This window comes from Podarcis filfolensis (genome assembly GCF_964270895.1).
Source record: "Podarcis filfolensis genome assembly, chromosome: 5".
NCBI classification, from domain to species: domain Eukaryota; kingdom Metazoa; phylum Chordata; class Lepidosauria; order Squamata; family Lacertidae; genus Podarcis; species Podarcis filfolensis.
Window position 1 is genome coordinate 27,332,750 of NC_139608.1, and position 27,011 is coordinate 27,359,760.

The following is a 27,011-nucleotide window of genomic DNA, read 5'->3' on the forward strand; positions in this document are numbered from 1 at the left end:
TGCAAACTAGTTTAATTGCAACACATGTTATCACGATTACACTTAAGTGTTTAATAACAGAAGGAAGAAACTAATTAACTGAGTGCATTTGTTTACCTCCATGAAGGATTACTTATGTCTCCGTTTATTCAAAATACCTTTAAATAGTGTGGTCCTGTACATGCTTACTCAGAAATAATTACTGCTGAGTTCATTGTTGCTTAGGATTGCAGCCATGTGTGTCTATGACAAGAAGACAAAGTGCTGTGCTAGAAAATTAGGTAGCAATTCTATACATGCCTGCAACAACACACTTGAAGGAGTTTGGCCTAACACAGGTGCCCTCGACCGAGGCTATCTGGGTGGGTCCAGGGGGTTAATGGTTCTTTGTGGGATGGTGTGGTGCCACCTGCATGAAGAAAGCAATTATGGTAAGCTCCACTTGGGCCCAGAGTTTTGTGATAACTACTGTCCAGTTGCAAATATCTTGTTAGCAAACTTCTCAAGAGGGTGGCGACTGTTCAACAGCAGGTGTGCTTAAAAGAAGCAGGCTGTCCAGCTACATTTTAGTTCGGCTTAAAAAGCAGTTATGGCACCCCTTACCTGTTACTTTTAATGGGGGAGCGACAAGGGGAATGTGACTGTTGATAGCATATATTTTAAAATATATGCTATTTTTTTTTTTTTTTGAAAGGAATATGAGAACATAACACCACCACGCCCTTCACACATTTCTCCTACTCACCCCAGAACACAGATTCCTATGGGAAAATTCCAAAGTCCTAATCTTTTGTTTCCATTGTGACATTTGTGAATGTTCCAAAGATTCCCAATTTTGGACAACAAGTTGTCAAGCTGCTGCTAAAAGAAAAGTAACTAATTCTTTGATTGTCATTTTCACTTTTAGAGTTGGTTAACAGTACTAATTTTATTTGTAATCAGAATGTTAATCAACAACATTGTTCCAAAATGGCTGTAATTAGTCACTTGCCTGCTACATATGTATAGTGGTTCTAACCTCTTTACACCCTCTCCAGCAAAGAAGAGAAATAGCTTTGTTAAGGTGACTATACCTCAAAGGTGATAAGGCAGAGACATCACCTTGCCGACAAAGGTCCATATAGTTAAAGCCATGGTTTTCCCAGTAGTGATGTATGGAAGTGAGAGCTGGACCATAAAGAAGGCTGATCGCCGAAGAATTGACGCTTTTGAATTATGGTGCTGGAGGAGACTCTTGAGAGTCCCATGGACTGCTAGAAGATCAAACCTATCCATTCTTAAGGAAATCAGCCCTGAGTGCTCACTGGAAGGACAGATTCTGAAGCTGAGGCTCCAATACTTTGGCCATCTCATGAGAATCTACCCCCCCCCCCATTACTGTCTCTAGATCTGATTCTCGACTATGTTATATCAAATTTGTTTGGCCTAATTGTGTGTCACTAATTATTTCATAATTATTGATAATATAGGCTTCGATTTTGCGTTAGTGCTTGTAATTAGATTTTCAAATGTTGATAGAGGTTTGGAAGCATGTGCAATAGCTGTTGGATTTGTTAGAAAATATGTAATGGCATTTATATTTAGCAAACTCCTAATGTTCTTATTTGCCTGTCAGGGGTATGCCATCTGCGTAAAAGTTTCATAGTCTGAATGAATCTGTCTTCCTCCGTTGCTAACACAAAGTACTTCGTTCTTCTGTGTATCTGCCTCTTTCATTTCAGCAGGGACCAGCCCCTCATACCATGAAGCACTAACCACACTCTGGACCCAACCAGTCAGCCCCCCTCAGCCAGAAGGGACAGGGTCAAGGGGGCATGTGGTCAGATGCATTGCCATCAGCACCTTGTCCACATCAACTGATTCACCTTATGTAAGCTGCTCCCACTAAGCACCCTCGATAGCAGCACTGGGTACTTCGAGCTGCAAGAAGTGCAGAGTCAAGACCTGCTTCAGAGTGAGACTCAGGCCACTTGTGCCAGCGGCAGAGGGAATGCCTGTGCTGCCTGGGGCGGGCACGCATGGCGCACCCACAGAGGGCACCCTCCGCGTGTTACAGTTCAGGGTAGGAGAGGGGTGGGGAAGCTGCTTCCAACTCTCCTCCTGCTCTCTGTGAGATGCTCACCTCCGTGAGATGCTCTCCGCTGCCGGGTCAGACCTGACCCAGTGACAGAGCCACTGTGGCCGGGCACGCCTTGCCATGGCTGAGGAGGGTGGGCAACAGAGCTGCCACCCACTCGCCTGCTCTCCTGCCCCAGGTAAGGCCTGGCTCAGAGGTGAAGCTGCTCCAGGCACAAGCGCCGCAGCCAAGGCACAGCTCCTTCTGGCACGGAGCCAGGCTCCGATGAAGGAACCTGCTGTGGGGGTGTCTGTTTGCGCCCCCTCTCAAAATTGTGCCCGGGCCACACCTCCCTCCCTATGCCTCTGACTTGCGCTCCAGTCTTTTGCATACCATTGGGGGGGGAATAAGTGGCTTACAAATAATATAAATTATGCATAAAATTGTCAGTAAAAGTCACCTCTAAAATCAATAAAAAAAATTGTCCAGTAGCACCTGAGAGACCAACTAAGTTTGTTTTGGGTATTTCTTCTGGGTTTTATTATTGTAGTGTTTTTCTCTCACTGCATATAGATACGCAGAGAGAAAGATATTTGCAACTATTTTATTGTAATAAGCAATTCCGTACTGTATTTTTATACATTTCCCCCTTATCTCAGATTTTTGGTTGGTTGGTTTTTGTTCAGGACCATTTATGCCTTGGTTGTTTGGAGATGCCTATTTCTCTCACAGTTTATTTCAACAGTACAAGTTAGTTGCATTTGGCTTTCAACATCCTACCTGATATTATTAGCTGTTCTCAGCCGGTCTGTAGGGCAAGACACCAGGAGAACTGTGTGGATTAGTGTCGTAACCAGCCATTGTGTACCAGTTGAATTTCTTGTTTGCTCTGTACATTCCTCACTTCTATATAGGTCAGAAACATTTCCCCAGATGCAATCAAAAGCAGAACTCCCTAACTTTGTACTTGGCAGTGGTGTATGACACCTTAATCTCACTTGTGACGCAAACTTAATTTGAGCTATGGCTTTCTGACTAGAAACCTGTTTCCATACATTATTATTGAGGCCCGTTTGCTTACAAACCCAACTAAACTAACCTGTTCAGGTTGATACAGAGAGCAGTTTTACTTGCGCTGTATTGTCTCTGTGGGCCAGCTGTCCTAAAGACATAGTGTGGTATTTACTCAGAGTATACCCTTTGAAATGAACGAACATGACTAAGTTAGGCCCATTAATTTCAGTGGATCTACTCAAAGCAAAACTTAGTCAAACATGACTATTGCTTGCCAGAATTTAACTCTTGAAACAGGGGAATTCAGACTTTTAAAGGTAAAAACCTTAGTATATACAATTTTTTAAAAAAATTCTATATTGGTCTTTAAGGGTTTGCCATTGAGTGGCTTCACATGGGCTCACTTTCTTAACTCCTGGGATTGTGTGGAAATGCCAATAATAATAATAATTATTATTTATTTATACCCCACCATCTGGCTGAGTTTCCCCAGCCACTCTGGGCGGCTCCCAATCAAGTATTAAAAACAATACAGCGTTAAATGTTAAAAACTTCCCTGAACAGGGCTGCCTAGTGTATGAATAATCAAGCTGGCACAGTTGTATAGCTTGCAACAGCTGGATATCGACATCTCCTAAATGGAAGTGTTAGTTCACATTGTTATAAGTTGGTGGGTGCAAGACTCCCTAAATTCCAGATCAAGCTATAGTTAGAATTTAATTAATGCTTCGGGGAAAGGCGGGGGAGAATTTAATTATGGGTTAGAGTGCTAGAGTTGTGCTACTTCCATGTGTGTATTGGAGCTGTGTACTAGAGCTGTGCTCTAATCCTCTGGAATTAACATATGTGAAGAGCTAATTAAGCCACTGGATGTGTCCACTGGATGTGTCCACAGCTACTTAAGTCAGCACTAGCCTCCTGCATCAGCTGATAGCCCTGGGGGGGGGGATAAGGATTGATTAGGACACTGAAAAATCAAGGGCAAATCTCATTTGCAAATGAGTGGGCTCCTTACTTCAACTGAGAGTTAGTTTAAAAGACAATGCCAGTGTTTATATCAGAGTTTAATTAGGTTAAAGTTTAATTGCAGAAGAGTTGCAATTAGGAGTTATGCAACAGATATCGTAAGCAGCAGGCTGGAGAGAGTCAGAGATCAGTGGTTGAGAGCAGTGGTTGTGGTCTGCTTAAGTTCAAGGCTGCTGTGACTGGGAGAAGCCTCCTGCAGTGTTAATGCTGTGAACACCTTTGTTGTAGGCTCAGGTTGTAGATATGTGTAAATAAACCATATATCATAGAGACACTACAGTCTCCACTGTGCCTCATTTTCCAAATGGAAATGCCTGGATAAAGATGCCTGGAACCCCTGAAATCTCACACAGCTCTGAGATTGGAGTGGCATGTAACAATATAGTTTGCATCTCCATGCCATTTGGATTAGGTTACCTATCCACTGGCGGACCCAGATGCTCCTGGAGGGCAATTGCAGATTTGTGGATTGAATTATGTCTATTAATGATGGGACAAATGGACTGAGTTCATTCGTCATCTCATTCATCCTTACAGTAATTGTATGAAACAAGTCCTTTTTATTCCTATAGCCAAGGACACTGGGAAATCTGTAGATTTTCTATTTCTGAGCCTTAGTTTTTTCACCAACTGGACAATGACTGCTCAGCTGGAACACTAACAGTTGTCACATTATTGAATTCCGTAAGGGAAGCTACAGTAGGGCAAAGCTGTATCTTTAAAATGCTTTGTGTGCAAGAGGTTCAGGTTCAGTCTCCAGGCAGGACTGGAAAAGCCCTTTGTCTACAACCCTGGAGACTGTTTTGCTGACAATACTGACCAATGTTCTGACTCTGTATAAGGCAGCTTCTTATGTAGAAAGAAGTGAGCATAATCTTGCATTGCTTATTGAGTTTGGCCATTGTTGACCCTCTGGCAGTGTAACCACCTTTGTACAAGTTGCATCCTACTGTCACCACCCTTCACCTCCCAGGCAATTCCAAAGGTTCCCCCAACATTCTGGAGCAGATTTTGGGCAGGGGCATAAGGACCTACAGAGCAGAGAGGGAATTGGCAAAAATGGCCTCTCTCCCTGTCCTATTGACAGAAAACTCCACAGGATTCAAGAGCCCTCTGTCAGCACAAAGGATACCATTAGATACACTGCTGTAACTTTAATCTTTTCTGGAATTTTTCAAGGCTCTAGCAAAAGCCGGATCTCATAAACTGTTACAGCAGATAAAGCTACACTGGAACTAATTTAATATATAGCAGTGGTCTAATAGGGTATAAAAGCTTTCATAATAATTAATAGGACAGTCTGACTTTTTGTTGTTTGTAATGATTGTTAGTTTGTTGGCACTTTCATATATTCTTTGTATTTAATTTGATATGAAGTTATGGAATTCAGATAGAGAAAATGCCTGTAGATTTAACAGGAGTTTTTATGCTGTATTTTTATGTTGTGAACTGCCCTTCATCTATGGGCAGTTCATCAATGTTCATTAACATTTCCTTGACATTGCTGCAATTATGACTTGATTCTCTCCTGCCTAGTCAAAAGCTTATCCAAACATCTTAATAAAGCTTTCTAACACTTTGGTGCTTTATACTCTGTTCTGAGCCAAGATAATGAAGCATTGTAAATTTGAGGGAATTGAGCCTGATCCAGATTTCTTTGCATCACCCATTGATATGCAAAAAGGATGTACGTTGGATCTTCATTCCCTACAGAAACAAATAATAATAATAATAATTTTTATTTATACCCCGCCCTCCCCAGCCAAGGCCGGGCTCAGAGCGGCTTACAAGCAATAATAAAAACAAGTTAAATGATTACAACTTAAAAACAAATACAATTTAAATACAACGCTAAAATACAGTCATTTGTATTTTACTGACATATACCGTATTTTTCGCTCTATAAGACGCACTTTTCCCCTCCTAAAAAGTAAGGGGAAATGTGTGTGCGTCTTATGGAGCGAATGCAGGCTGAGCAGCTATCCCAGAAGCCAGAACAGCAAGAGGAATTGCTGCATCTCTCTTGCTGTTCTGGCTTCTAGGATTCAGAATTTTTTTCCCCTTGTTTTCCTCCTCCAAAAACTAGGTGCGTTTTATGGTCTGGTGCGTCTTATAGAGCGAAAAATACGGTAAGTTGCATTGAGGGTAGGAAAGTTGGGGTAAGCATAATTAAAATAATCAAGATTCACTCCATGTAGAAGTTAACCAATAATCTGCATGTATAAGAATTGCATAACTTATTTTTTTCATTGTGGAGTGTGAACATAAAGTTTGTGTGAAAACTCTGCCCAGTACATGAACTGCAAAACCCCACATCTTATGTATGTACCTATTCCACATTGATTCCCAATCGCTACAATTATCTTCTTGTAACACTGCTTTGAGTATTTTTAAACGATGCAAATTATGTAAAAGAAGCACACAGGCAGCCTTTATTGTCAGAATTTCTTGGTCTTGCTGGACCTCCCAGTGGCTTTTGTTAGTATTGTGATCACATCATCCTTCTGTCTCAACTGGGCTTTGAATTCTGGTCCTTCTTGGAGAGCCATTCACAAAAAGTAGTGCTAGGAGAGTTCAGTTCCACCCCACAGTCTCTGGCTAGTGGGGTGCCTCGGAGTTCCATCTTATTCTCAATGCTCTTCCAACAGTCTACATGAAACTGCTGAGAGAAGTCTAGCTGAATATTTGGGCTGCACTGCCAATCAGCAAACTGATGAGACACTGCTCCATCTTTCTTTTCCACCTACAAATTCCAGTGATACTATAGAACTCATGAACAGATGCCTGGATACAGTTTTAGGATGGATGAAGGAGAACAAGCTGAAACTTATTGCAGATAAAACAGAGGCCCTGTGCTGTGGGAGATCTATCAATGAGGACAGAAGAGGTAAACTCAGTATACCTGAAGGAGCGTCTCCACCTCCCATCGTTCAGCCCAGACACTGAGGTCCAGCGCCGAGAGCCTTCTGGTGGTTCCCTTGCTGCGAGAAGCCAAGTTACAGGGAACCAGGCAGAGGGCCTTCTTGGTAGTGGCGCCCGCCCTGTGGAACGCCCTCCCATCACATGTCAAGGAAATAAACAACTATCCGACTTTTAGAAGACATCTGTTTAGGAAAGTTTTTAATGTTTGATGTTTTCTTCTGTTTTTAATGTTCTGTTGAAAGCCGCCCCGAGTGGCTGGGGAAACCCAGCCAGATGGGCGGGGTAGAAATAATAAATTATTAAATTATTATTATTATTAAACTGGTCTTAGGTAGGGTTACACTTCAATCGAACGACAAGGTATGGAGCTTGGGAGTGCTCTTGAATCCACTGCTGTCCACCAAGGCACTGATAGCTGCAGTGGCCCAGAATTCATTCTACCACCTCAGGCTGGTAGGGTAGCTGCAGCCCTGTCCAGATTGGCATTGCCTCGGCTTGGTCATTCATGGTCTGGTTACCTCCAAAGCGAACTACAACACTGTGCTTTCTGTGTTGTTGTCTCTGAAGACAACTCGGAAACACCAGCTAGTGCAAAATACAGCCATCAGGGTACTAATGAGCTCCAGAAGGTCTAAACGTGTTGTATCACTTTTGTGCCATTTTCAATGGCAATCAATACATTTTGGAGCCTCATTCAAAGTGCTATTAACTTTTTAGGCCATAAATGGTTTGGGGGCCATATTATCTAAATGAACCCCTGCAGCTATATGGCCTTTCCCATAGTGTAAATTCCTCAAGACCACTAACATTCGTGGCTTTGGGTCTGATTGCTTGGTAATTATGTTTTTTGTTAACAGGTGGAAGTTGTTCAGCCTCGGCCAGGTTGGGTTGAACTGGATCCTGAAAGACTGTGGATACAATTTGTTGGTGTGATTAAAGAGGCAGTTCAAGGTAACCATGAAACTCAACATTAGCTGCTCTTCCAAAACCTGTGACCTTATGTGGATGGAGACAGCTTGGCTACAATTACCCTTGCTCTGGTAACCTCCTGCTTAGACTATTGCAGTGTGTCATATGTGACTCTTGTCAATGGCCTGAAAGTTGCCATGGGTCCAGAATTGGGCCGCAACAGTATTTACTTGGAAGTTTGCTGATGCTTGTGCTTTGTCTGCATTCCAGACCCAAAGTACAGGGTTTAACCTTTTAAAACCCAAAATGGCTCATGATCAGGTTTACCGAAAGAACACTCATCCTATATTAACATTAAGATGGGATATAACATTGAAACTCATTTAATGTGCTTGTATTCCCCACATTGTTACCTTGTGAGGCATGCCAGTTAATTTTGCCCACATATTAGAGTATCTCAACAAAAATTCTGGGATCACCACCTGGAGGAACTACTAGAAATTATTATTATTATTATTATTATTATTATTATTATTATTATTGCATATCCCACTCATCTGGGGAGCTTCCAGTACATGTAAAAACATTATAAAAGTCAAACATTAAAAACTACCTGATACAGATGTATTCTAAAAGTTGCGTAGTTCTTTATCTCCTTGACATCTGATGGGAGGGCATTCCACACAGAGGGCGCCACTGCTGAGAAGGCCCTAATTGACTCCCACCACTTGGTGATTGCACAACTCACCATCTCCATTTTAGGAGCACATGAAGAGGGACTCTGCATGTGTACCAACCTTCCAAGTAAGGGGAGAATCTTGGCCCAATCAGAGTCGCCCCTCTTGGGAAGTATCTCTGCACATCTACATTGGTGCATGTGTAGAGCCTCTTTGCATGTATTCTGAATGTGTGGGTGGTGAGATTGTGGTCACCAGCCACATGGGGAAGTTGTCTGAGCCCTATAAATTGAGTTCAGAGGGAGACGTATTCATCGCTTTTAGTAAAGGAACACGCTCTCCCTTGAGACTTGCCAAAACTAAGCAACTTTTACTGCTCAAGGCTGAAGAACATTTAATGTGATGAAATCTTATTTTGCTTTGCTGGAAGCTATGGTTTTGCACAGCCTTCCTGATCCCTTACTTACAAATATAAATATCTGTGTTCTCTAATGCTCATATAACTTTGTTAGTACATTCTGTTACAGGTTCATGCTTCTAAAATTCAAAGCTGTGTGTGCACAGTATCTCTTCCTACTGCCAAAGAAGCAAGCATTTTTATTTATTTTTTGAAGTTTTGTACATGACTCTCCCCAACACTCTGTATGTTCTTTGAATCACATGTCCAAGACTGTTTCAGTAGCCATATTGTTCAGCTGAATGAACAGCTGGCTTTTGTTTAGTTGCTGAATAAAGTGGAATGAAATTCTTTATGAATGAGTATGGGTGAATAGCTTCTGATACTAAGGCTACGTTACAGCAGTTGTTTCATAAAGTTCACTTCTCAGTGTTCGAATTTTTCTTTTAGCTGCTGGAGTGAAAATGAATCAAATTTCTGCCCTTGGACTCTCGACACAGCGAGGAACTTTCATTACGTGGAACAAGTATGTAGAGTGCATGCTGGTTATAATAGATGTTTGTAACCCTCAAAGACAAGCTTGTAAATGTGTTTGTTTTTAGATGTGGCTGTAGTTATGCTGTGAAGCAGAAGTAGCTGCTCCTAAGTGTGTGTATGTATGTGTCTATCTTGTCTTTGCATCGAATGTTCCTGCAGGGTTGAGAAGCAAGGAGTCCTTACCCGCCCTTTCATTTTCTGATGACATTTATTTAAAAAGGCAGTTTTAAAAGGTTGACCATCACCTACAGTGATGGTCTGACATTATTCTGTCAGTCAATCTCTTAAAGACATGAACTGTTTCTAAATATGCTGTCTAATTTGCCACTTAATACGCACATACAGAAGGTGGCAAATTGTAGGTTCCTCCCCCTCAAAAAAAACAAGAGCAGGTAGCCTTGGAATGTTGGGGTTGAGAGAAAGCACCTCAGCCAACCTAAAGGTGACTATTAGGACATCTTTGCTGTATTCTACACAGTCTCTCATTTGCTGGGCTCTGTGGAACTTCTGCCTGATGGGAGCAAAGTACAGTGCTGCTTCCTGATTGCTCTTAAAATATGACATCAACCGCCTCAAGATGTTTTCACCAGATAGGCTTTTTTGCTTGGAATACAAAAATAAGGAGGGAAAACGGGCAGGGACTTCTGTTCTGTGTGCCCAACTTCTTCTTACTACCCATACAGTTTGAGTATGGTAACACTGCTCAGTCCAACTGTATGTGTGGGTTATAACTGTCAGAAGGGGTATAGCAATAGGTGTATTCAGTCTTTTAAACTGTAAAGTGAGTAAATCTTGCAGAAGTCTGATTATGTTCCAGGAACATAGTGTGCATTGCTTCAGAGACTTTAAAAATTAAGCTGACTTGGATGGTTTTGAAAAGAGGTTAAATTTCTTTAGAGCAAATAAAGCTTCTGATTCTCTGTGATCAAATAAGTAGCTTAAACTTCTTATTCTCTATGCATGTAAGCACAGCACAGCATACAGCATTAAAGCTCATTTAAAAAAAAAGAGAGATTTGGGGGGGAGAGGGGTTTGTGCTTTTTCGTTCTTGTTTTTATTAGGTATTTTATTACGTGTTTTGTGTTTAAACCTGTGTTTTTATGTTGTGAACTGTCCTGAGATCTACGGCTGAAGGGCAGTGTACAAATATAATGAATTTAAAAATATAATAATAAATGAATGTATAGAAAATATTGAATTTAGGATTGTGCTACTAAAACCAGGTGGGGTTAAATAATGATACCTCTTAGGGCCTAGAGCCATTTTGATTTCAGGTGAATTAGCGGTGTTGCACACATACCCCTCTCCCTCCTCTCCCAAAATGTGCACCCTCAAAATGTACACCAGAGGTTCCTTCAGCTCTCTGGAGTGGATTTTGATGGTGCACAATAGGCTGCAGGGGAAAGTTCCATTGCACAAGTGAACTTTGTTGCACTAGTGGAACAGTAGCCCTGGTCATGAACCAAAGAGTTTCTGCATTCAAGCATGCCATCTCCCACTTGCAGTGTGAAGTTATTTATTGCTGGTTGGCAACATGAGTCAGTTGCTTATGTGTCTCCTTCTGGAAATGAGCCGAGAGTGAGCAAAATTTAGTAAGTGTCATTCACCACCATGCCCAGCCATGAACTACCTGTCTGGCCTTCAGGCAAACTGTTATATCTGCATCAGCTCCTTTGCCACCATCACATTGGCCCAATCCGGAATCAGTAGTATGGGGATAATTGGACTAGCCTAGCTTGCACTTTGTGCATTGAGTACTTTTCATAAAGTTGGTGATCTCTTCTGCCTTTTTCAGGAAGACAGGAAAACCTTTTCATAACTTCATAAGCTGGCAAGATTTGAGAGCTGCTGAACTTGTAAAGTCCTGGAACAGATCTCTTACAATGAAGGTGAGGTAGCATTGATATCTTTACTAAAATACAGAGAAGTAGGTATGACTTCAAAGCACCAAAACTCGGCCCTCCAGATGTTTTGGGACTACAACTCCCATGATCCCTAGCTAACAGGACCAGTGGTCAGGGATGATGGGAATTGTAGTCCCAAAACATCTGGAGGGCCGAGTTTGCCTATGCCTGACCAAGAGGAATGTTATGATTTGTTGTGGTGTTCCCAAGAAGCATGTTAGTATATTGCCAAGTCCATATCAGGAGATCAGTGATAAATCTCTTAACATTTCTTTACAGCTAAATGCTTCTTTGAGGTGAGGCGCTACTTTGACCAGGGAAGAAATGGGACGGGGATCTCTCCTAATTGAAACTGAAAGCCCCTCTATTGCCCTAACCCCTACATATGGAGCAAATAACAGCTTGAAGGAGCTAATCATCTCTTCTCTCCCACCCATCAAGGAGTTGCATCCAGCGATTATTCACCAGTTTGCCTTCTGTGCCATGTATTTTGGCTTTGGGGGCCAGGTTTCAAACTATACAGATTCTATAAAGCAAGACTTGGTTACTTTTGCCCGCATGACGATGTTGATAGTCTGGTGTGATGGGATGTTGAGCTGCTTGTGCGTAAAGTTCCTAGTCCCTCAGTGTTTGGCTAAGTCCACAAACCACTGTCTGTAACGGAGCGCCATAAGCATGGCTCCGTCAGTCGCTGGCAGAATCCGACAGTGGGCGTTTACGGAATTTCTTCCAGCATAACAGCTCCTTAACGGAAACACGTCTTCTGGACTCTCTACGTGACAATTTCCGGCGGGGAGTGGGTGTCCCTATAGGAGGTCCTGAAACCTCCTCGCTGTTCTCGCTGGAATTGTCTCTGAGCCATTCTTCTGACTCGCTTTCCCTTGGAGCTCTTTCTCGCCCCCTGCTGGTTCCCTCCTCCGCTGATAAGTCTCTCTCAACCTCTGGGAGCCCCTCCACCACCTGTTCTTCCGATGACAGTTCCCTGACATCCACCTCCCCTCCAGGGCCCCCTCCACCCCCTCCCCTCCCTTCATCTGCTGGAGGCGAGGGAGCAAAACCCCGGAAAGAACTTCCCTCATCTTCAGAAGTCTCGAACATTTTCCTCCACCGTTGCTGTTTCGGGTTTCTAAGTACTCATCCTCCTCGGAATCTATTCCTTCTTCCCACTCTGACCCCGTGAATCCTTCAGATTCCTCCTCCTCTTCGGTGGTGCCAAAGTACTCCCTCCGGAACCTCGCTACTGACTGAGGTTTCCTGGGGAACCTTTGATGGAACGCTTCGATTAAGACCTCGTCATTGACTTCCTCTGCCGTCACCCAGGTGTTTTCTGACTCCGGTTCTCCTTCCCACGCTCCCAAATACTCCACCTGATTACCCTTCCACCTGGAGTCGAGGTTTTCCGCCACATGGTTGCTGCTTTCCCTCTCTTCTAAGACTGGTCCCTGTGGGGAAACCCCTTCTTTTCCCCCCCTATACAGTGACAGTAATGACCTGTGGAATACTGGGTGCAGTTTCATGTGGTTCGGTAACCGGAGTCTGAAAGCTACTGGGTTAACCTGTTGAATGACCTCAAATGGTCCCAATCTTTTGGGTCTCAATTTCTTGCAACCCCCCTTGAACGGCAGTCCTTGGGTGGACAGCCACACCTGATCCCCCACCCTTATAGTTTCACCTTCCCTTCTGTTCTTGTCTGCCTGCTTCTTATATTGTTCTTTGGCCCTTTCTAAGTTGAGTTGGAGTTGACGATGGATCGCTTCCATTTCTTCTACAAACAGTTCTGCGCCTGGGACGCTCCATCTCTCCCCTCCTCCCCCTGGAAATGCCCTGGGGTGGCACCCATAATTAGCCAAAAAGGGGCTCATCCCGGTGGACACATTCTCCGCATTATTGTAGGCAAATTCCGCCAGCGCCAACTTTTCCACCCAATCGTTCTCTCTGTCATTGACATAACACCTCAGGTATTGTTGGAGGATACCGTTTGCTCTTTCCGCCTGCCCGTTGGTTTCTGGGTGCCGGGCAGTCGAAAAATTGACCTCCACGTGCAGTAAGCTCATGAGCTTCCTCCAGAACCTGGACGTGAATTGTTTGCCCCGGTCTGAGACCACCCTCAAGGGGGCGCCATGCAGTCTAAAAATATGTTCTACAAACAATTTAGCTGTCTCTTCCGCCGTGACTGCATGTGAGCAAGCTACAAAGTGGCCCATCTTAGTTAATAGGTCTACTACTACCAGTATGGCGGTTTTCCCCTTGGATTTCGGCAGATCAGTCATAAAATCTATCGATACCGCCTCCCATGGCCTCTCTGGTGTGGGCAACGGTTCTAACAACCCCGCCGGCGCCCGCCTTTCTCCCTTGGCTCGCTGGCATTGGTCACACCCTCTTACATACTCCCTTACATCTTCCCTCACCCTGGGCCACCAAAATTCCCTGGTAACCAACTACATGGTTTTGTGTTGCCCAAAATGCCCTGCGGTAGGGCTGTCGTGCATCTGTTTGAGTACTCTCCCTCTCAATTCCCCTTCGGGTATATATAGTGCCCCTTTGTAATACAAAGCCCCGTTTCTTTCTTCAAAACCTCCGGAGTTTTCTCCCTCCCTCCTTAGACCTTGGAGCTTATTCTGGGCGTATTCATCATTCTGCGTCTCCTCTACCAGTTCCCTTTGCCCCACCAACGCCGCCCCACACACCCAGTGGTCCTCTGGTATGATATGTCTCTCTTCGGGTGCTCCCTCCCCCTCCAAATACTCTGGTTTGCGTGAGAGAGCGTCCGCCCTGACGTTTTCTGGGCCTGGCACATAGCAAATTTCAAAATAAAATTTGGAGAACTCCTGTGCCCATCTCACTTGCCGTTGGTTGAGCACTCGTGCCGTTCTCCAGTACTCTAAATTCTTGTGGTCCGTGCATACTTGCACCTTGTGTTGTGCACCAATTAGTAAGTGTCTCCATTTCCGGAACGCTTCGTGAATGGCGAGTAGTTCTCGGTCATATACCGTGTAGTTCTTCTCGGATTTGTTTAACTTCCACGAGAAGAAGGCACACGGTCTCCACTCCGACTTATCCTTCCCCGGCTGAAGAAGCACCGCCCCCACCGCCCGGTCTGATGCGTCCGTTTCCACTCTCATGGGTTTTTGTAAATCCACGTGCAGGAGCTGTTCTTCCGAAGCGAAAGCCTTTTTCAATTCTTCGAATGCTTGCTCCGCTTCTGCCGTCCAAACAAATTTCTTCTTGCTGCTGAGACAGTCCGTGATGGGAGCCGTTAAATGGGCAAAGTTCTTGATGAACTTCCGATAAAAGTTCCCAAACCCTAAGAATCTTTGCACATCTTTTTTCGTTCTCGGTGTCTTCCATTCCAGTACCGCCTGGACCTTGCCTGGATCCATGGCTAATCCCTTGTCTGACAAGCGGTACCCCAGGAATTCCACCTCCTTGGTGTGAAACTGACACTTCTCCAATTTCACCCACAGCTGGTTAGCTTGCAGTTGGCTCAACACTTCCCTGACGTCCTTTACATGCTGCTCCTCATTCTCTGAATATACTAACACGTCATCTAGGAACGCCACGCAATTCTTGTAGAGCAGAGGTCCCAGGACGTGGTTCATGAACGATTGAAAACATGCTGAGCCTGCTTGTAATCCAAAGGGCATAACGCGATATTCGAAAGCCCCTAGAGGGGTGAACATCGTTGTCTTCCATTCATCCCCCTTCCTTATCCGTATCAGGTTGTATGCTCCCCTCAGGTCCAGTTTAGTAAAAATCTTTCCCTTCCTCACCCTGGTCAAAATGTCATCAATTCTGGGCATAGGGAAAGCCACTGGTTCCGACACGGCATTTAGGGCCCGGTAGTCCACGACCAATCTCGGTTTATCCGTGTTTTTTTTGTCCACAAAAAACACTGGGCTGCCCCCCCCACCGCTCTGGACTCTCTGATGAAACCTCTCTTCAGGTTTTTGTCAATAAACTCCCTCAACTCCTGCATTTCCCTGTCTGACATGGCATACAGCTTGCCCACAGGGAGCTGGGCTCCAGGGACTAGATTGATCTGGCAGTCAAAGGGTCTATGCGGTGGTAGTTTGTCTGCTTCCCTTTCGCTGAAGACATTGCTCAGGTCAGCGTATTGTTTGGGCACCTTTCTTTTGTCCGTTACTTCTGTTCCTGCTAGAAAGGCCCTTGCCCCTTCTGGAGCCTTGCCCTCTTTGCAATGTTCTAGGCAATGCGCTGACCCAAAGGAGACCACTCTCTGATGCCAACTCACTAGCGGATCATGCAACGCTAGCCAGCTCATCCCCAAAATAATGGGAGCCCCTCCCAAGGTGGCCACATTGAACGCTATTCTTTCGGTGTGCCTGGCTACCCTCATTACCATTGGGACGGTCTGTAAGCTGACTTCTCCTCCCAACAGCTCTCTCCCATCGATCGTGGTTACCTGCAAGGGGTTACTTAAAGGGATGGTCTGTATCTGGTGTTCAGCTGCAAACTCCTTACTCATAAAATTACAGGAGCTGCCTGAGTCCAATAGCGCCCTTATCTTTAAGGGATGTCCATTTGGCAGCTCTAGCAACACCTCTATCACTAGGGCTGGTCTCGGAGGTTCCGGCGTGGGCACTTTTACTACTCCTTGGCCTGACTGCTGTGCCCTGATGGAGGCAGTCAGGCGTTGGCTTTTACTTGGTCCTGCCCTTCCTCCTCCTTCCCCCCAACAGCTCCTGCCATCCCTTGCCATTCCTTTCTTTGTGGACAGACTCTGGCAAAATGACCTGGCTGCTGGCAGAGATAACATTTCTTGGGGCTCTTCCCCTCCTTCTTCCGCCCTTCACTGGGATTTGAAACTGCCCCCGCGCGCGCTGTTCCAACTTCCATCGGCTCTGCGGGCGGGAAAGTTGGCTCCGGAATCTCTGGAATGCGGAAATCCCTCCAACGCTCCCCTTTCCCTTCCCGCTTCTCCAAGGCTCTAGCCTCCTGGCGTGCTCCAATGGTCAGCGCTGATTTGGTCAGCTGGTCCATAGACTCCGCCCTGGGCGCCCGGGAAAGTTCGTCTTTCACAGCCGAAGAAAGTCCCTCTTCGAAAAGCATTTGAATGGGTTCTGCTGACAGATCCCACCCCAATTTGTGTATCAACATAGTAAACTCAGTCCAGTACTCACGGACAGATCGGCTCCCCTGTTTACAAGCCATCAACTGCCTGCGCACCACTCCCTGTTCAATGTCGCTGGAAAACATCAGGTCCATGGCGCGAAAAAACTTCCGTGCGTCTTTCAAGACTTCATTATGCCCTGCCATCAGGGGTCTAACCCAGTCTCTCGCCCCTCCTTCGAGATGGCTAACCACAAACGCCACTCGCGATTCCTCGTCGGGAAAGTCATCAAACTGCAGATTAAGGGCATACTGCATCTCTGTCCTAAAGGCTTGATAGTTCCTGGTATCCCCCCCAAACTTCTGCACCAATCCTGGCATCTTTCTTGCTTGTGGGGGGGCCTTTGCCTTTTCTGCATCCTGAGCCCTCCTCTCATCGAGCCTCGCCGTTTGCAGCGCTAGCTGGACCTCCAACACCCGGTACCTTTCTTCCAGGCTTGGACCGGCTCCAGCTCCTCCTGCATCTCCGGTTCCGGCTGGGTTGCTCATGATGCCTTCTCTGCACAAGCTGCTTTCAGGGACTGTCGGATTGCTGTGATGGGATGTTGAGCTGCTTGTGCGTAAAGTTCCTAGTCCCTCAGTGTTTGGCTAAGTCCACAAACCACTGTCTGTAACGGAGCGCCATAAGCATGGCTCCGTCAGTCGCTGGCAGAATCCGACAGTGGGCGTTTACGGAATTTCTTCCAGCATAACAGCTCCTTAACGGAAACACGTCTTCTGGACTCTCTACGTGACAATTTCCGGCGGGGAGTGGGTGTCCCTATAGGAGGTCCTGAAACCTCCTCGCTGTTCTCGCTGGAATTGTCTCTGAGCCATTCTTCTGACTCGCTTTCCCTTGGAGCTCTTTCTCGCCCCCTGCTGGTTCCCTCCTCCGCTGATAAGTCTCTCTCAACCTCTGGGAGCCCCTCCACCACCTGTTCTTCCGATGACAGTTCCCTGACATCCGGTCTTCATGAGGTGCACAGATACGTTCTCAGCTCTGAAAAGAAGGGGATTAAATTGAAGATGACCAAAGTGGTGCCCTCCAGTAGTTCCTGGCTGCATCCTCCGCAATTATTGGCTGTGTTAGCCAGGACTAGTGGAAATTGGGACTCGCATGGTACAGAATATTGGACTAGTTCCAATAACCTCCCAGCAGTTTCTTTGAAAGTTGTCCCCTCACTCTTTCATATATAAAAGTCCAGCAACATCAGGACAGCACCACGTTTTCTACCTCTGGGTTAAATTACTCAGCTGTTCCATTCAGACTTGGGCTTGGTTGCATGTGTAGTGATATGAAATTGTAGAGTGCCAAGGTGGAAGAATGATTTGTGACACTTCAAAATTCAGGTTGCTGCCCTATCTTTTTTAAAAAAGAAAATCTTCATGCAAAGGAAAAACCAGCAAAGCTGGTATTAGATTTTTGTTTACATGAAGATTTTTTAAAAAAACAACCAAGGGTACTTTGAAACATGCAATTCCCCACCTGTAGTGGAGCAGGTAGTTCTACCCCATGATTTCTTCTCATTCTCCAACATGTATAGACCACCTCTCAAAATGGCTGCCAGAGGTCCTACCCCTCACCTGGGAACTGGCCAACCAAGTTGGCTTCTCATTGAGCAGTATGGGATTGCTAGTCCAACCAGTTACTGAACAGGCTAACTTCATTGGGACTTGCATGGTACAGAATATTGGACTAGTTCCAATAACCTCCCCGCAGTTTCTTTGAAAGTTGTCCCCTCACTCTTTCATATATAAAAATCTTATCAGTGCTATTTTTCTAGAAAAAGACATGCTGGAACTCTCCATGAACGCTTCTCTTGTTCTCTTATAATGGCAATGGTGCCTACCTGAGAGGTGCCTGAGTTCCGGTAAGTTCTGGGTGGGAAAAGAAGGCCCTGCTTCTATATATACATTATCTTCACTTGAATTGCTCTGTTCATAGATTGTGTGTATGGGTAATTTCACCCAAACCCTCCCAAATGAAGTTTTGATAGAAGCCCTATAGGAGAGAATACCAAGTATTTATCCAATCTTTCTTTCTTTCTTTCTTTCGAACAGGCAGTGCATGCTGTTTGTTCCTTCTTTCACTTTTTCACTCGGAGTGATCGCTTTCTGTTAGCGAGTCGCCAAATGTTCACAACACAGCATGTCTCTTTAAGACTGGCTTGGATTTTACAACATCTACAGGAGGTAAGCCTTGTCTTACTATTCTCTGTAATGAACTTTGTACGAGCTGGCTCTTTATTCCGGCAGAGGAACCTCTTTCAGGATGGTAATCATAATAGTGTAATGTTTATTATATGCTAAATTTCATTAGAAAATGTCAACTGCTTGTTTTTATTTATTTATTTAACTCCCATTTATATACCACCTTTCCACCAAAGCACCTCAGGCGGTTTATTATTAGTGTAGCAATTAGAGTGTTGGACCTAGGACCTGGGAGGCAATTGCACCTGCTTGTTGTTTTTTAAGAAAGAAAGAAAGAAAGAAAGAAAGAAAGAAAGAAAGAAAGAAAGAAAGAATACCCAGAAAAGACTTTTAAGCAGTAAACTGGTTTGATAGATAATCCACAACCTTCTAAAGGGGATAGTTGGGAAACTTGTTCCTTTGGTTTGCCTAACACTAAATAACATAATGTTACTTAGCTCAGTTTTGATTTTATTATATTTTATTTTAACTTAACGCTGAAGTGTGTTATACTTGCCATCTTGAGTGTTTGCTTTCAGGTAGAACAAGCAAGTAAAGATGACAATTGCTGTTTTGGAACCATTGACACGTGGCTACTATATAAACTGACCAAAGGTGAGAAGGATGATTAAACAGATAGAAAGCACATGACTTCTTGCAGAGAAGTAGTTGGATCCAAAGGTTGTGCGAATGGACTCTGCTCATACACGATTTCTCTGCCAGATACTGAATAAATTCACCCTCCCATTGCAACCCATCTGTGACATAACCCATGCTGTTTAAGAGGATCCTCCATCCCTTTGGAGAAGCTTTTCAGGAGGTGTCTAGGATGAGGGGACAAGAAATATATTTTACACAAGCAGCAGCCTTCCACTCATGCAACATTTGGATCGAAACCAATATATGTACACTCTGGAAAGGAACAATGTAAAGATTCCTCTGCTGAGGCAGCTCTAATTCTGCCCTGTGGAAAGCTTAAATTCTGTAATCTCACATTATCTTTGCTGCCTCATCCCTCAGTTTTCCTGAATTTTCCTTTTCTGAAAGTTTGCCTTACTGAATCTTGTTTCTTCCACTGTCCTGGTCCTCTGTGGAAACATAATTACTTCCTCCAGATCTATATTGTGCTTCTAAATAAGGTCCGAACTGGAAATGATGGCAGCAGATATGTTTGTTTAATCCCATCTGCTGTGCTTACATGTAAAAGGGGGGGTCACATCAAAGGGATATTGGGGTGAGGGGAGCTGAACGCTCTTGTTCTTGACCTCCATAATCCATATCCCTAACATGTTTCTCTCAACCTTGTCACCTTCGTTACTGGAACTAGGCAGTGGAGAAATGTTCAGGTGAGGTACTCCTCTCCTTCTAATTTCTTTCAACATGTCCCTGCCCCAATTCATTGATCTCCCAGTCTCCTTTACTCAAATAACGTGTTTCTTCTCTCTGCGTGGACGTGCATCCCCTAAGCTCTCCCAATTACAGTCCTGCCGTTTGTTATTGTAAGATGGAGGAGGCAGCTGTTCCCTTAGCCAGGAGTGGTTTCCTGGTTTAGCAGGTGGGAAGAAGAGAGGACAGGTTTTTTTGTGTGTAGGGCAGGGGTCTGAAGGTGCAGCATCACCCCTGGATACCCTCAGCCCAACCACCACTTTTGTCTCTCTCTCTCCTTCCCATTCTTTGTTCTCCTTCCCACACATTTCCGTTAGCTGCTTTCTCCATCCATTTCCTCTCCTGTGCCTTTCCTCCCCTCCAACTTCCAAATGCTGCAGCCTCACTTTCTCCTCAGCTGTGTTGTGCATGTGGGGAGCTGCTACTGCTGCTACGGCCGGAGGTGGGGTAAACAAATTGTTATGTACTGAAGTTCTCACCCTGGGCCAGCAGGGGAATACTGTAGATAGTGATGCAAATAAGGGATCGAAAGTGACGTTCAGTGATGGGATAGTTTTAGAAAATTGTTACAGTTACGTTGTACTGGAGCTTTATATAAGCAGGCTGACTGAACCCTTCAGTTCAGTTCTGTCCTGGCCTGTGAATAAACAAGAGCTGTTTGAAGAATCGCTGTGTCGTCTGATATGTTCACCCACAACTTAACACAAATGGTGGTAGTACTAGTAGTACGTTACTTTGAAGGAACTGTCCAGTTTTGTATCGGAGAGAAATTGAAAAGGATATCCTCTTAGAAGAAGACGACCGTAAACAAATGCTTGTCTGCAATAATGTGTTTGTGCTTTTCAAGTGATGTGCTGAGCAGGACTCAGACCTCCAACATTAAGTTCCCACGTCTTTACTGTAATCTTCTTTTTGTGTTTTTGAGCATTCACTAGTATTGGTTCCTTTTAATCCCCAGGTGCGGTGTATGCTACGGACTACTCAAATGCCAGTACAACAGCAATGTTTGATCCCTTCAAGGTATGACTAATTCTCTCTGCAAAGCTGCTTCAATGTTTTCTCTGTATTGCTTTTAACTCCCCCTTTTTCATATGCATGTGATTTCAGCTGCAGTGGAGTGCGTTCATTAGCAAGTTTCTTTCCATTCCAATATCAATTTTCCCCCCAGTGGAGGACACAAGGTTAGTCCTAAGGTCTAATAAATAAGTCTCTCTCTCTCTGATTTAGTATGGAAGTGGCACACTTTTCACACTTCTAGAATATTTATTTTTTGTTCACTATAGTTTTGATATGAGGGCAATAACCTTTAATGTCTTATTTTTATTTTAAGTCATGAATTTGGAACAGTTGATGCTGAGATATTTGGAGTGCCTATTGCAGTAGCAGCTTTGGTAAGTAAAAAAACATTTTCTTTCCTGTCCCCTTAGAAATATGTTTAGATCCAGTTGGGTACTATGTCAAGTATATTAGTCCTAGTAGAAGTCTCCAGAGAGAACTTTCAAAGTGCAGGCCAGTCTGTGCTGTTTCTGCTACGTCTGGCTGAAATTGCCTATTTTAAAGTTCTTAAAATGGGTGCCAGTACCTTGGAGTGTGTCATGCCAGTTCTGTGCAGTACTTTGTTATCTGATAAACAAATTCAGTTCAAGAAATAGTTCAGTATTGTATGTGACGAATCTTAAAATCAGCAACTTCCTTCTATGTCAATTATTGTCTTCTGTGTTTACCTTCTCTTTCTCCTACAAAACAGAGGACATGCTTTTTCAGTAGCCATGCACTTGCCTTTTGAAGCTTTCTCTTTGTTAGAGTGAACTAAATTCTAATATAACACGGTTGAGGGAACCTTCATATCCCTTCAACCTAATGGGTTCTATTCAACACTGTTAGGGGCATTCTGGGAAATTGAAAAGCTGGCTAGATCCTGCCACCTGGCTTAGAGTGCCAGGCAAGAAAACAAATTTAAAGGGATCCAGGGCAAAGATTTGTAGTAAGGTCCAGGCAGTTTTCCTAGTATGCTGGTTGCTGATGCTGACTCTGGTCTTACTGAAGTATTGGACATAAATGTGGCAACATTTCACCTGTTTAAAATTTTAGCTGGCTAATGAACCCAAAATAGTATGCAAATCCAATGCCACATGAGGTTTGAGCCACTGTCAGTCAGTGTAGACAATATTGAACTAGATGAAGCAAGGCTTTGCCTTGCCATTAGGCAGTTTCCTATGTTTCTGTCAAATTTCTATTCCTACTCCTATTCCTGTTACTTTTCTTTTCCTTCCTTCCAAAAAAGGAAAGTGCATACACTAACACAGAAACATAATTACCTTGACAACCTGGTTTGTTTGTTTGGTTTGTTTTTTTGTACTGAAGGTGGCAGACCAGCAGGCAGCCATGTTTGGAGAGTGTTGTTTTGAAAGAGGTGATAGTAAGGTCACCATGGGGACTGGTACGTTTTGGGATGTTAACACTGGAAGCAAAATTCACGTATCTACGAAAGGTAAGGCCTATATGTTTGCGTTCTGAAAATGGCTGACAACAAACACTTTACTTAAATATTTATATACTGCTATATCATTAAAAAAAAATCAAACCGGTTTACAATAACAACTATATATAAAAAGATAATTAAAACAAAAACAGAAAACTAGAGATGACCCACCAACCAAAATGAAAAGATATTGCCTGCATAAGCCTGGAAAAGCAATAATTTTAGACACAGTCATTTTCAGCATGGAATGTTACTTTTATTTTGTAATGAGTTTCTAAGGCAACTAAGGCTTGAATCCTGAGCTAGGTTAACTTGAGGCTGTTCATGGAAGAAAGGATTCCTGTCCCCTCCTATCCATGTCAATCACCTGCCACCCTGCAAAAAACCTCACTGGAGGGTCGGTGAGCCCTTCTGAATAACGAGGGAGGAGGGGGAAGCTACTTTGTGAATGGGAGCCATAGATATTAATAAGAAAATATATAGTTTTTCAAGATACTCCCTTAGTGTGGCCAACATCTGTCACATGTTCAAATTGTTATCCCTTTGTGAGAGAATCTACAAGGAGCAGCTGCTACTAATAATGCTTACCAGCATTTGGAATAGAGCTTCACAGATTTACAGTGGTGCCTCGCAAGACGAAAATAATCCGTTCCGCGAGTCTCTTCGTCTAGTGGTTTTTCGTCTTGCAAAGCAACCCTATTAGCGGCTTAGCGCTATTAGCGGTTTAGTGGCTTAGAAAAAGGGGGGGAGCGAAAAAATTGCAAGACTCGCAAGACGTTTTCGTCTTGCGAAGCAAGCCCATAGGGAAATTCGTCTTGCGAAGTGCATCAAAAAACGGAAAACCCTTTTGTCTAGCGGGTTTTTCGTCTTGTGAGGCATTCGTCTTGCGGGGCACCACTGTATTCATTCATTCCTACCCAGCCTTCTAGGGCAAACCCTCCCCAGGTGGCTTACAATAAAAATGTTAAAACAATTGAAAAATAACAATAAAAACAGCATAAGGTAAAATCATAGAGATTGATCAGTCAGGCAAACTTCTACCATCCATAATATTTTTTGTGCTGGGTGCTAGGCTGTGTTAGTCAGCAGTAGGATGGTGAACGGGCCAAGTGCAGCCCTCTGCTGGCTCCAAAAATAACATACTATGTCCCACTTTCAGTCTTTTTTACAAAGCAGTTCTCAAATCAGTAAATATGCTTCGACTTTAGTAACTAGCTCTAAGACCTGATGGCTTCTAATAGTAGTTCTAGGGATTGTAGACAATGTTCCTTGTTACAGTCATGATGATGCCTTTTGGCATGCCTCTTTTTTAAAATAAAAAAGAGAGAAATATATATATAAGTGGGCAGTTGAGAAAAATGAAAAAAACGGAAGTGGGCAGTTCCACCAGGAACAAATTGTTAGTCATACCTGGAATAGCATTTTGGATGCCAGATACTATTTGTGTATGTTATTGGGTTCTTTCAAGAGTTCCAAAGTCAACAAGGGCCTGTGACTGATTGATATTATGCATTGTATACATGTAATAAAATACTGTTTATGTTAGAAAAGTGAATGTGGTATAGTGGTTAGGATGCCTAATAAACTCATGTCTTTCAACTTTAAGGCTTGTATCCAGTGGTTGGTTGGAAGATTGGGAAAGAGCTGATCTTCTTAACTGAAGGAAATGCTTCCGATACTGGGAATTCTATTAAATGGGCCCAAAGCTTAGGTGAGTAGCATGAATTAACTCTTTGAGCCTGAAATAATGTAGGATGCAAAGCACAATCTTAGGACTATGTTTCTAGTTTTCAAATGTAGGGGTGAGATTTATTGTGTATTTCTTTAAGTGAGCTGAAGAATTTTCAGGTTTTCACTTACTGACCTTTTCTCAGTGCTCTGTACAGGCATCACTATAGTTCAATGGGACACTCCTGCCAGGCAGAAGAAACACTCAAGGAGGCTGCAAAGCAGAGCCAGAAAGGGATGTGGGCTCCAGAGGGGGCATGACTTGGAGAGAATCTTGCAGGCCAGATTGAGAGACCTAGTGGACTGCTTTTGGAACCCAGGCCCGAGGTTCTCCACCCCGTCCTAAATATGTTTACTAGAGAGTGAGCATCATGTGCACAATAAGACTTGCATCTGAATAAGCATACATAGTATTGTGCTGGAAGTGAGCAAAAGATACAGGGTCAGTCTCAGTGTGGCTGAAGATCTGCCATAGCCCAGCCACTCCCCACCTCCCAGTAGGAAGTCCCTCGAGATCCTCATGATGCTGATGCACTGCTACTTCTCCTTGTTGTTGTCATTGCTCTCTCTCTCTCTGCATGCAAGCAGTGATAACTGTGTGAACAGCATCTCCTGCTTGACTTGCATTATCTCTCCAGAGGCTCTATGGCAGGCATAGGCAAACTCGGCCTTCCAGATGTTTTGGGACTGCAACTCCCATCATCCCTGGCTAACAGGACCAGTGGTCAGGGATGGTGGGAGTTGTAGTCCCAAAACATCTGGAGGGCCGAGTTTGCCTATGCATGATCTATGGAATGGGCACAGAGGGAGAAGACAAGCAAGCTAGTAGGGGTGAGAGTGGCAAGAAGGAGGTGGGCTCAAGGATCACACAAAATCTGGAGCCAGCAGTGGCAGGATACCAAGACACAATATTAACTGAGCTGCCAGTTGCAGGGACTACTACCCGTTGTGGTAAAAAGTGCTCAAGAAATATTGTTCTTTTTTAATGCAAAGAGTGTAAACCTTTGATTGTAGTCGAAAGGGGGAAACTTCAAAAGTTTGGGAAATATTAACCTTCCTATTGTGTGTATTTTTACAGGTCTTTTTACCAATCCTGAAGAGACATCAAAAATAGCCCAGAGTCTAGTAAATTCAGGAGGCGTTTGTTTTGTTCCATCTTTTAGTGGATTGCAGGTAAAATGACTTGATTGATTTGCTGAAGTGATCTTGCCTTCCAAAATATATGTGATCATAAAAAAGAAATGCATTTCATTCAGCCTTCATAGTTTCCACTTTTCATTGGTTGTAAAATTATCTTGTAAACAATCGTGCACTGCTTATTGCTCTTAATTTCCTTCTTCTTACTATGCTGCCTCTTTATTGTCATTTGTAAGTTATTTTTTTCCTTATAATTTCAGTCCATTCTTATTCATCTGCCATCAGAACAAATTCCTGCATATCTTATTTTCATATCTTTTTATTTTAGATCCCAATGAATGACCCTTTTGCATGTACTTCTTTTATGGGGATCACATCTTCCACCACCAAAAAACATCTTGTTCGAGCTGTGTTGGAATCTATAGCTTTCAGGTACTAAGCCAGCATATCCAATTAAATCTCCAACACATGCTTTTGCGCTATTATTTGATTATACACATTCCATCACTCTGTGCTGCTCTGAGTTCTGACATGCCTGGTTCCTACAGAGTTCACAGGGTTACAGAAAAATTATACCAGGGTCTGTGGGCCACACTCAAGTTTCCACAAAATGTTGTGGATCTCTACTTATATGCTTTCAGTTCAAAGCAGCCCACTCTCTTGCAAACCAAGAGAAACCCCTCTCAACCATATAAAGCAGACAGTTATTCTTTGTGCAGTATTTCCCCTTCCAGTGTCATATAACTGACAGAACCTGTCTGAAAACAGTGTCCCTTCCCCTTTGCTGCCTCATCTTTAAATCCAAACCGAGCAGGGAGAATGTCAATTCTAGGCTGCCTTCACTATGGAAAAGAAAATTAAAGGCTGGCAAATACCAAAAGTTACCACTGTTATTGCTAACATTTTAACATTGATGTAAAAGTAAATGATTCAATATTTTGGTTGCTCAGAAGTTTAAAATAGGTATTTGCTCTCTGCTCCTACGATAACTGGTGTGCCTTGTCAAATATTATTATTCTCAACTGTGACCTTCTTCTGTTCTGCTGCTGTAGTGGATAGAGGTCATACACCAGTAGTAACTGGGAAATCATACCCTGCTCTGTGTAGACTAGACTGATGCTGGGCAGTGTTAGGGACATTACTGCTGTACGAGGGGTTGTTGGTGTGGCACTCACTGGTGCCATTCCGCCTGCTGCTATCTCCTACGACAGAACATCTCAGCAAATATCCTTTCAGTGGGTGCTAGGAGTGAGTACCCACCCTCCCTTCTGTTCTGAACAGCAGAGAGATGCAGAGCATATCTCCACAAGCGAGTGCAGCATTTGGCTGATGTAGGTGCCTTGTCCCCACTTTTTGGGAGGAGGTGGGGGGGATGCCACATTCCAGGTGTGGCAGACATGAAGCCACACACCCACAGCAACCATATTGTGCTACATCACGCCCTGCAACAGCCCTTATGTGACCACCACGCACATCACTTTCTCAAAATTTCAGATGTGCTTACTGACTCTAAAAGGTTGGTGCCTCCTTGCCCAGAGGCTTTGAAATGCTTTCCTCA

The 27,011-nt window shown here is 43.8% G+C and overlaps 1 protein-coding gene across 1 annotated transcript in view; it reads left to right on the forward strand.

Moving 5' to 3' along the window:
* The window catches only part of GK5 (glycerol kinase 5), a 34,742-nt gene that overhangs the window by 1,816 nt on the left and 5,915 nt on the right, over positions 1 to 27,011 (forward strand). The window contains exons 2-13 of the mRNA XM_083613820.1: positions 7,855 to 7,948; positions 9,431 to 9,506; positions 11,313 to 11,406; positions 18,592 to 18,723; positions 19,260 to 19,335; positions 21,065 to 21,126; positions 21,214 to 21,287; positions 21,437 to 21,497; positions 22,471 to 22,597; positions 24,195 to 24,299; positions 25,395 to 25,489; positions 25,782 to 25,885. Of these exons, the coding sequence (XP_083469946.1) occupies positions 7,855 to 7,948; positions 9,431 to 9,506; positions 11,313 to 11,406; positions 18,592 to 18,723; positions 19,260 to 19,335; positions 21,065 to 21,126; positions 21,214 to 21,287; positions 21,437 to 21,497; positions 22,471 to 22,597; positions 24,195 to 24,299; positions 25,395 to 25,489; positions 25,782 to 25,885 (1,100 nt within the window). The remainder of the gene's footprint in view (positions 1 to 7,854; positions 7,949 to 9,430; positions 9,507 to 11,312; positions 11,407 to 18,591; positions 18,724 to 19,259; positions 19,336 to 21,064; positions 21,127 to 21,213; positions 21,288 to 21,436; positions 21,498 to 22,470; positions 22,598 to 24,194; positions 24,300 to 25,394; positions 25,490 to 25,781; positions 25,886 to 27,011) is intronic.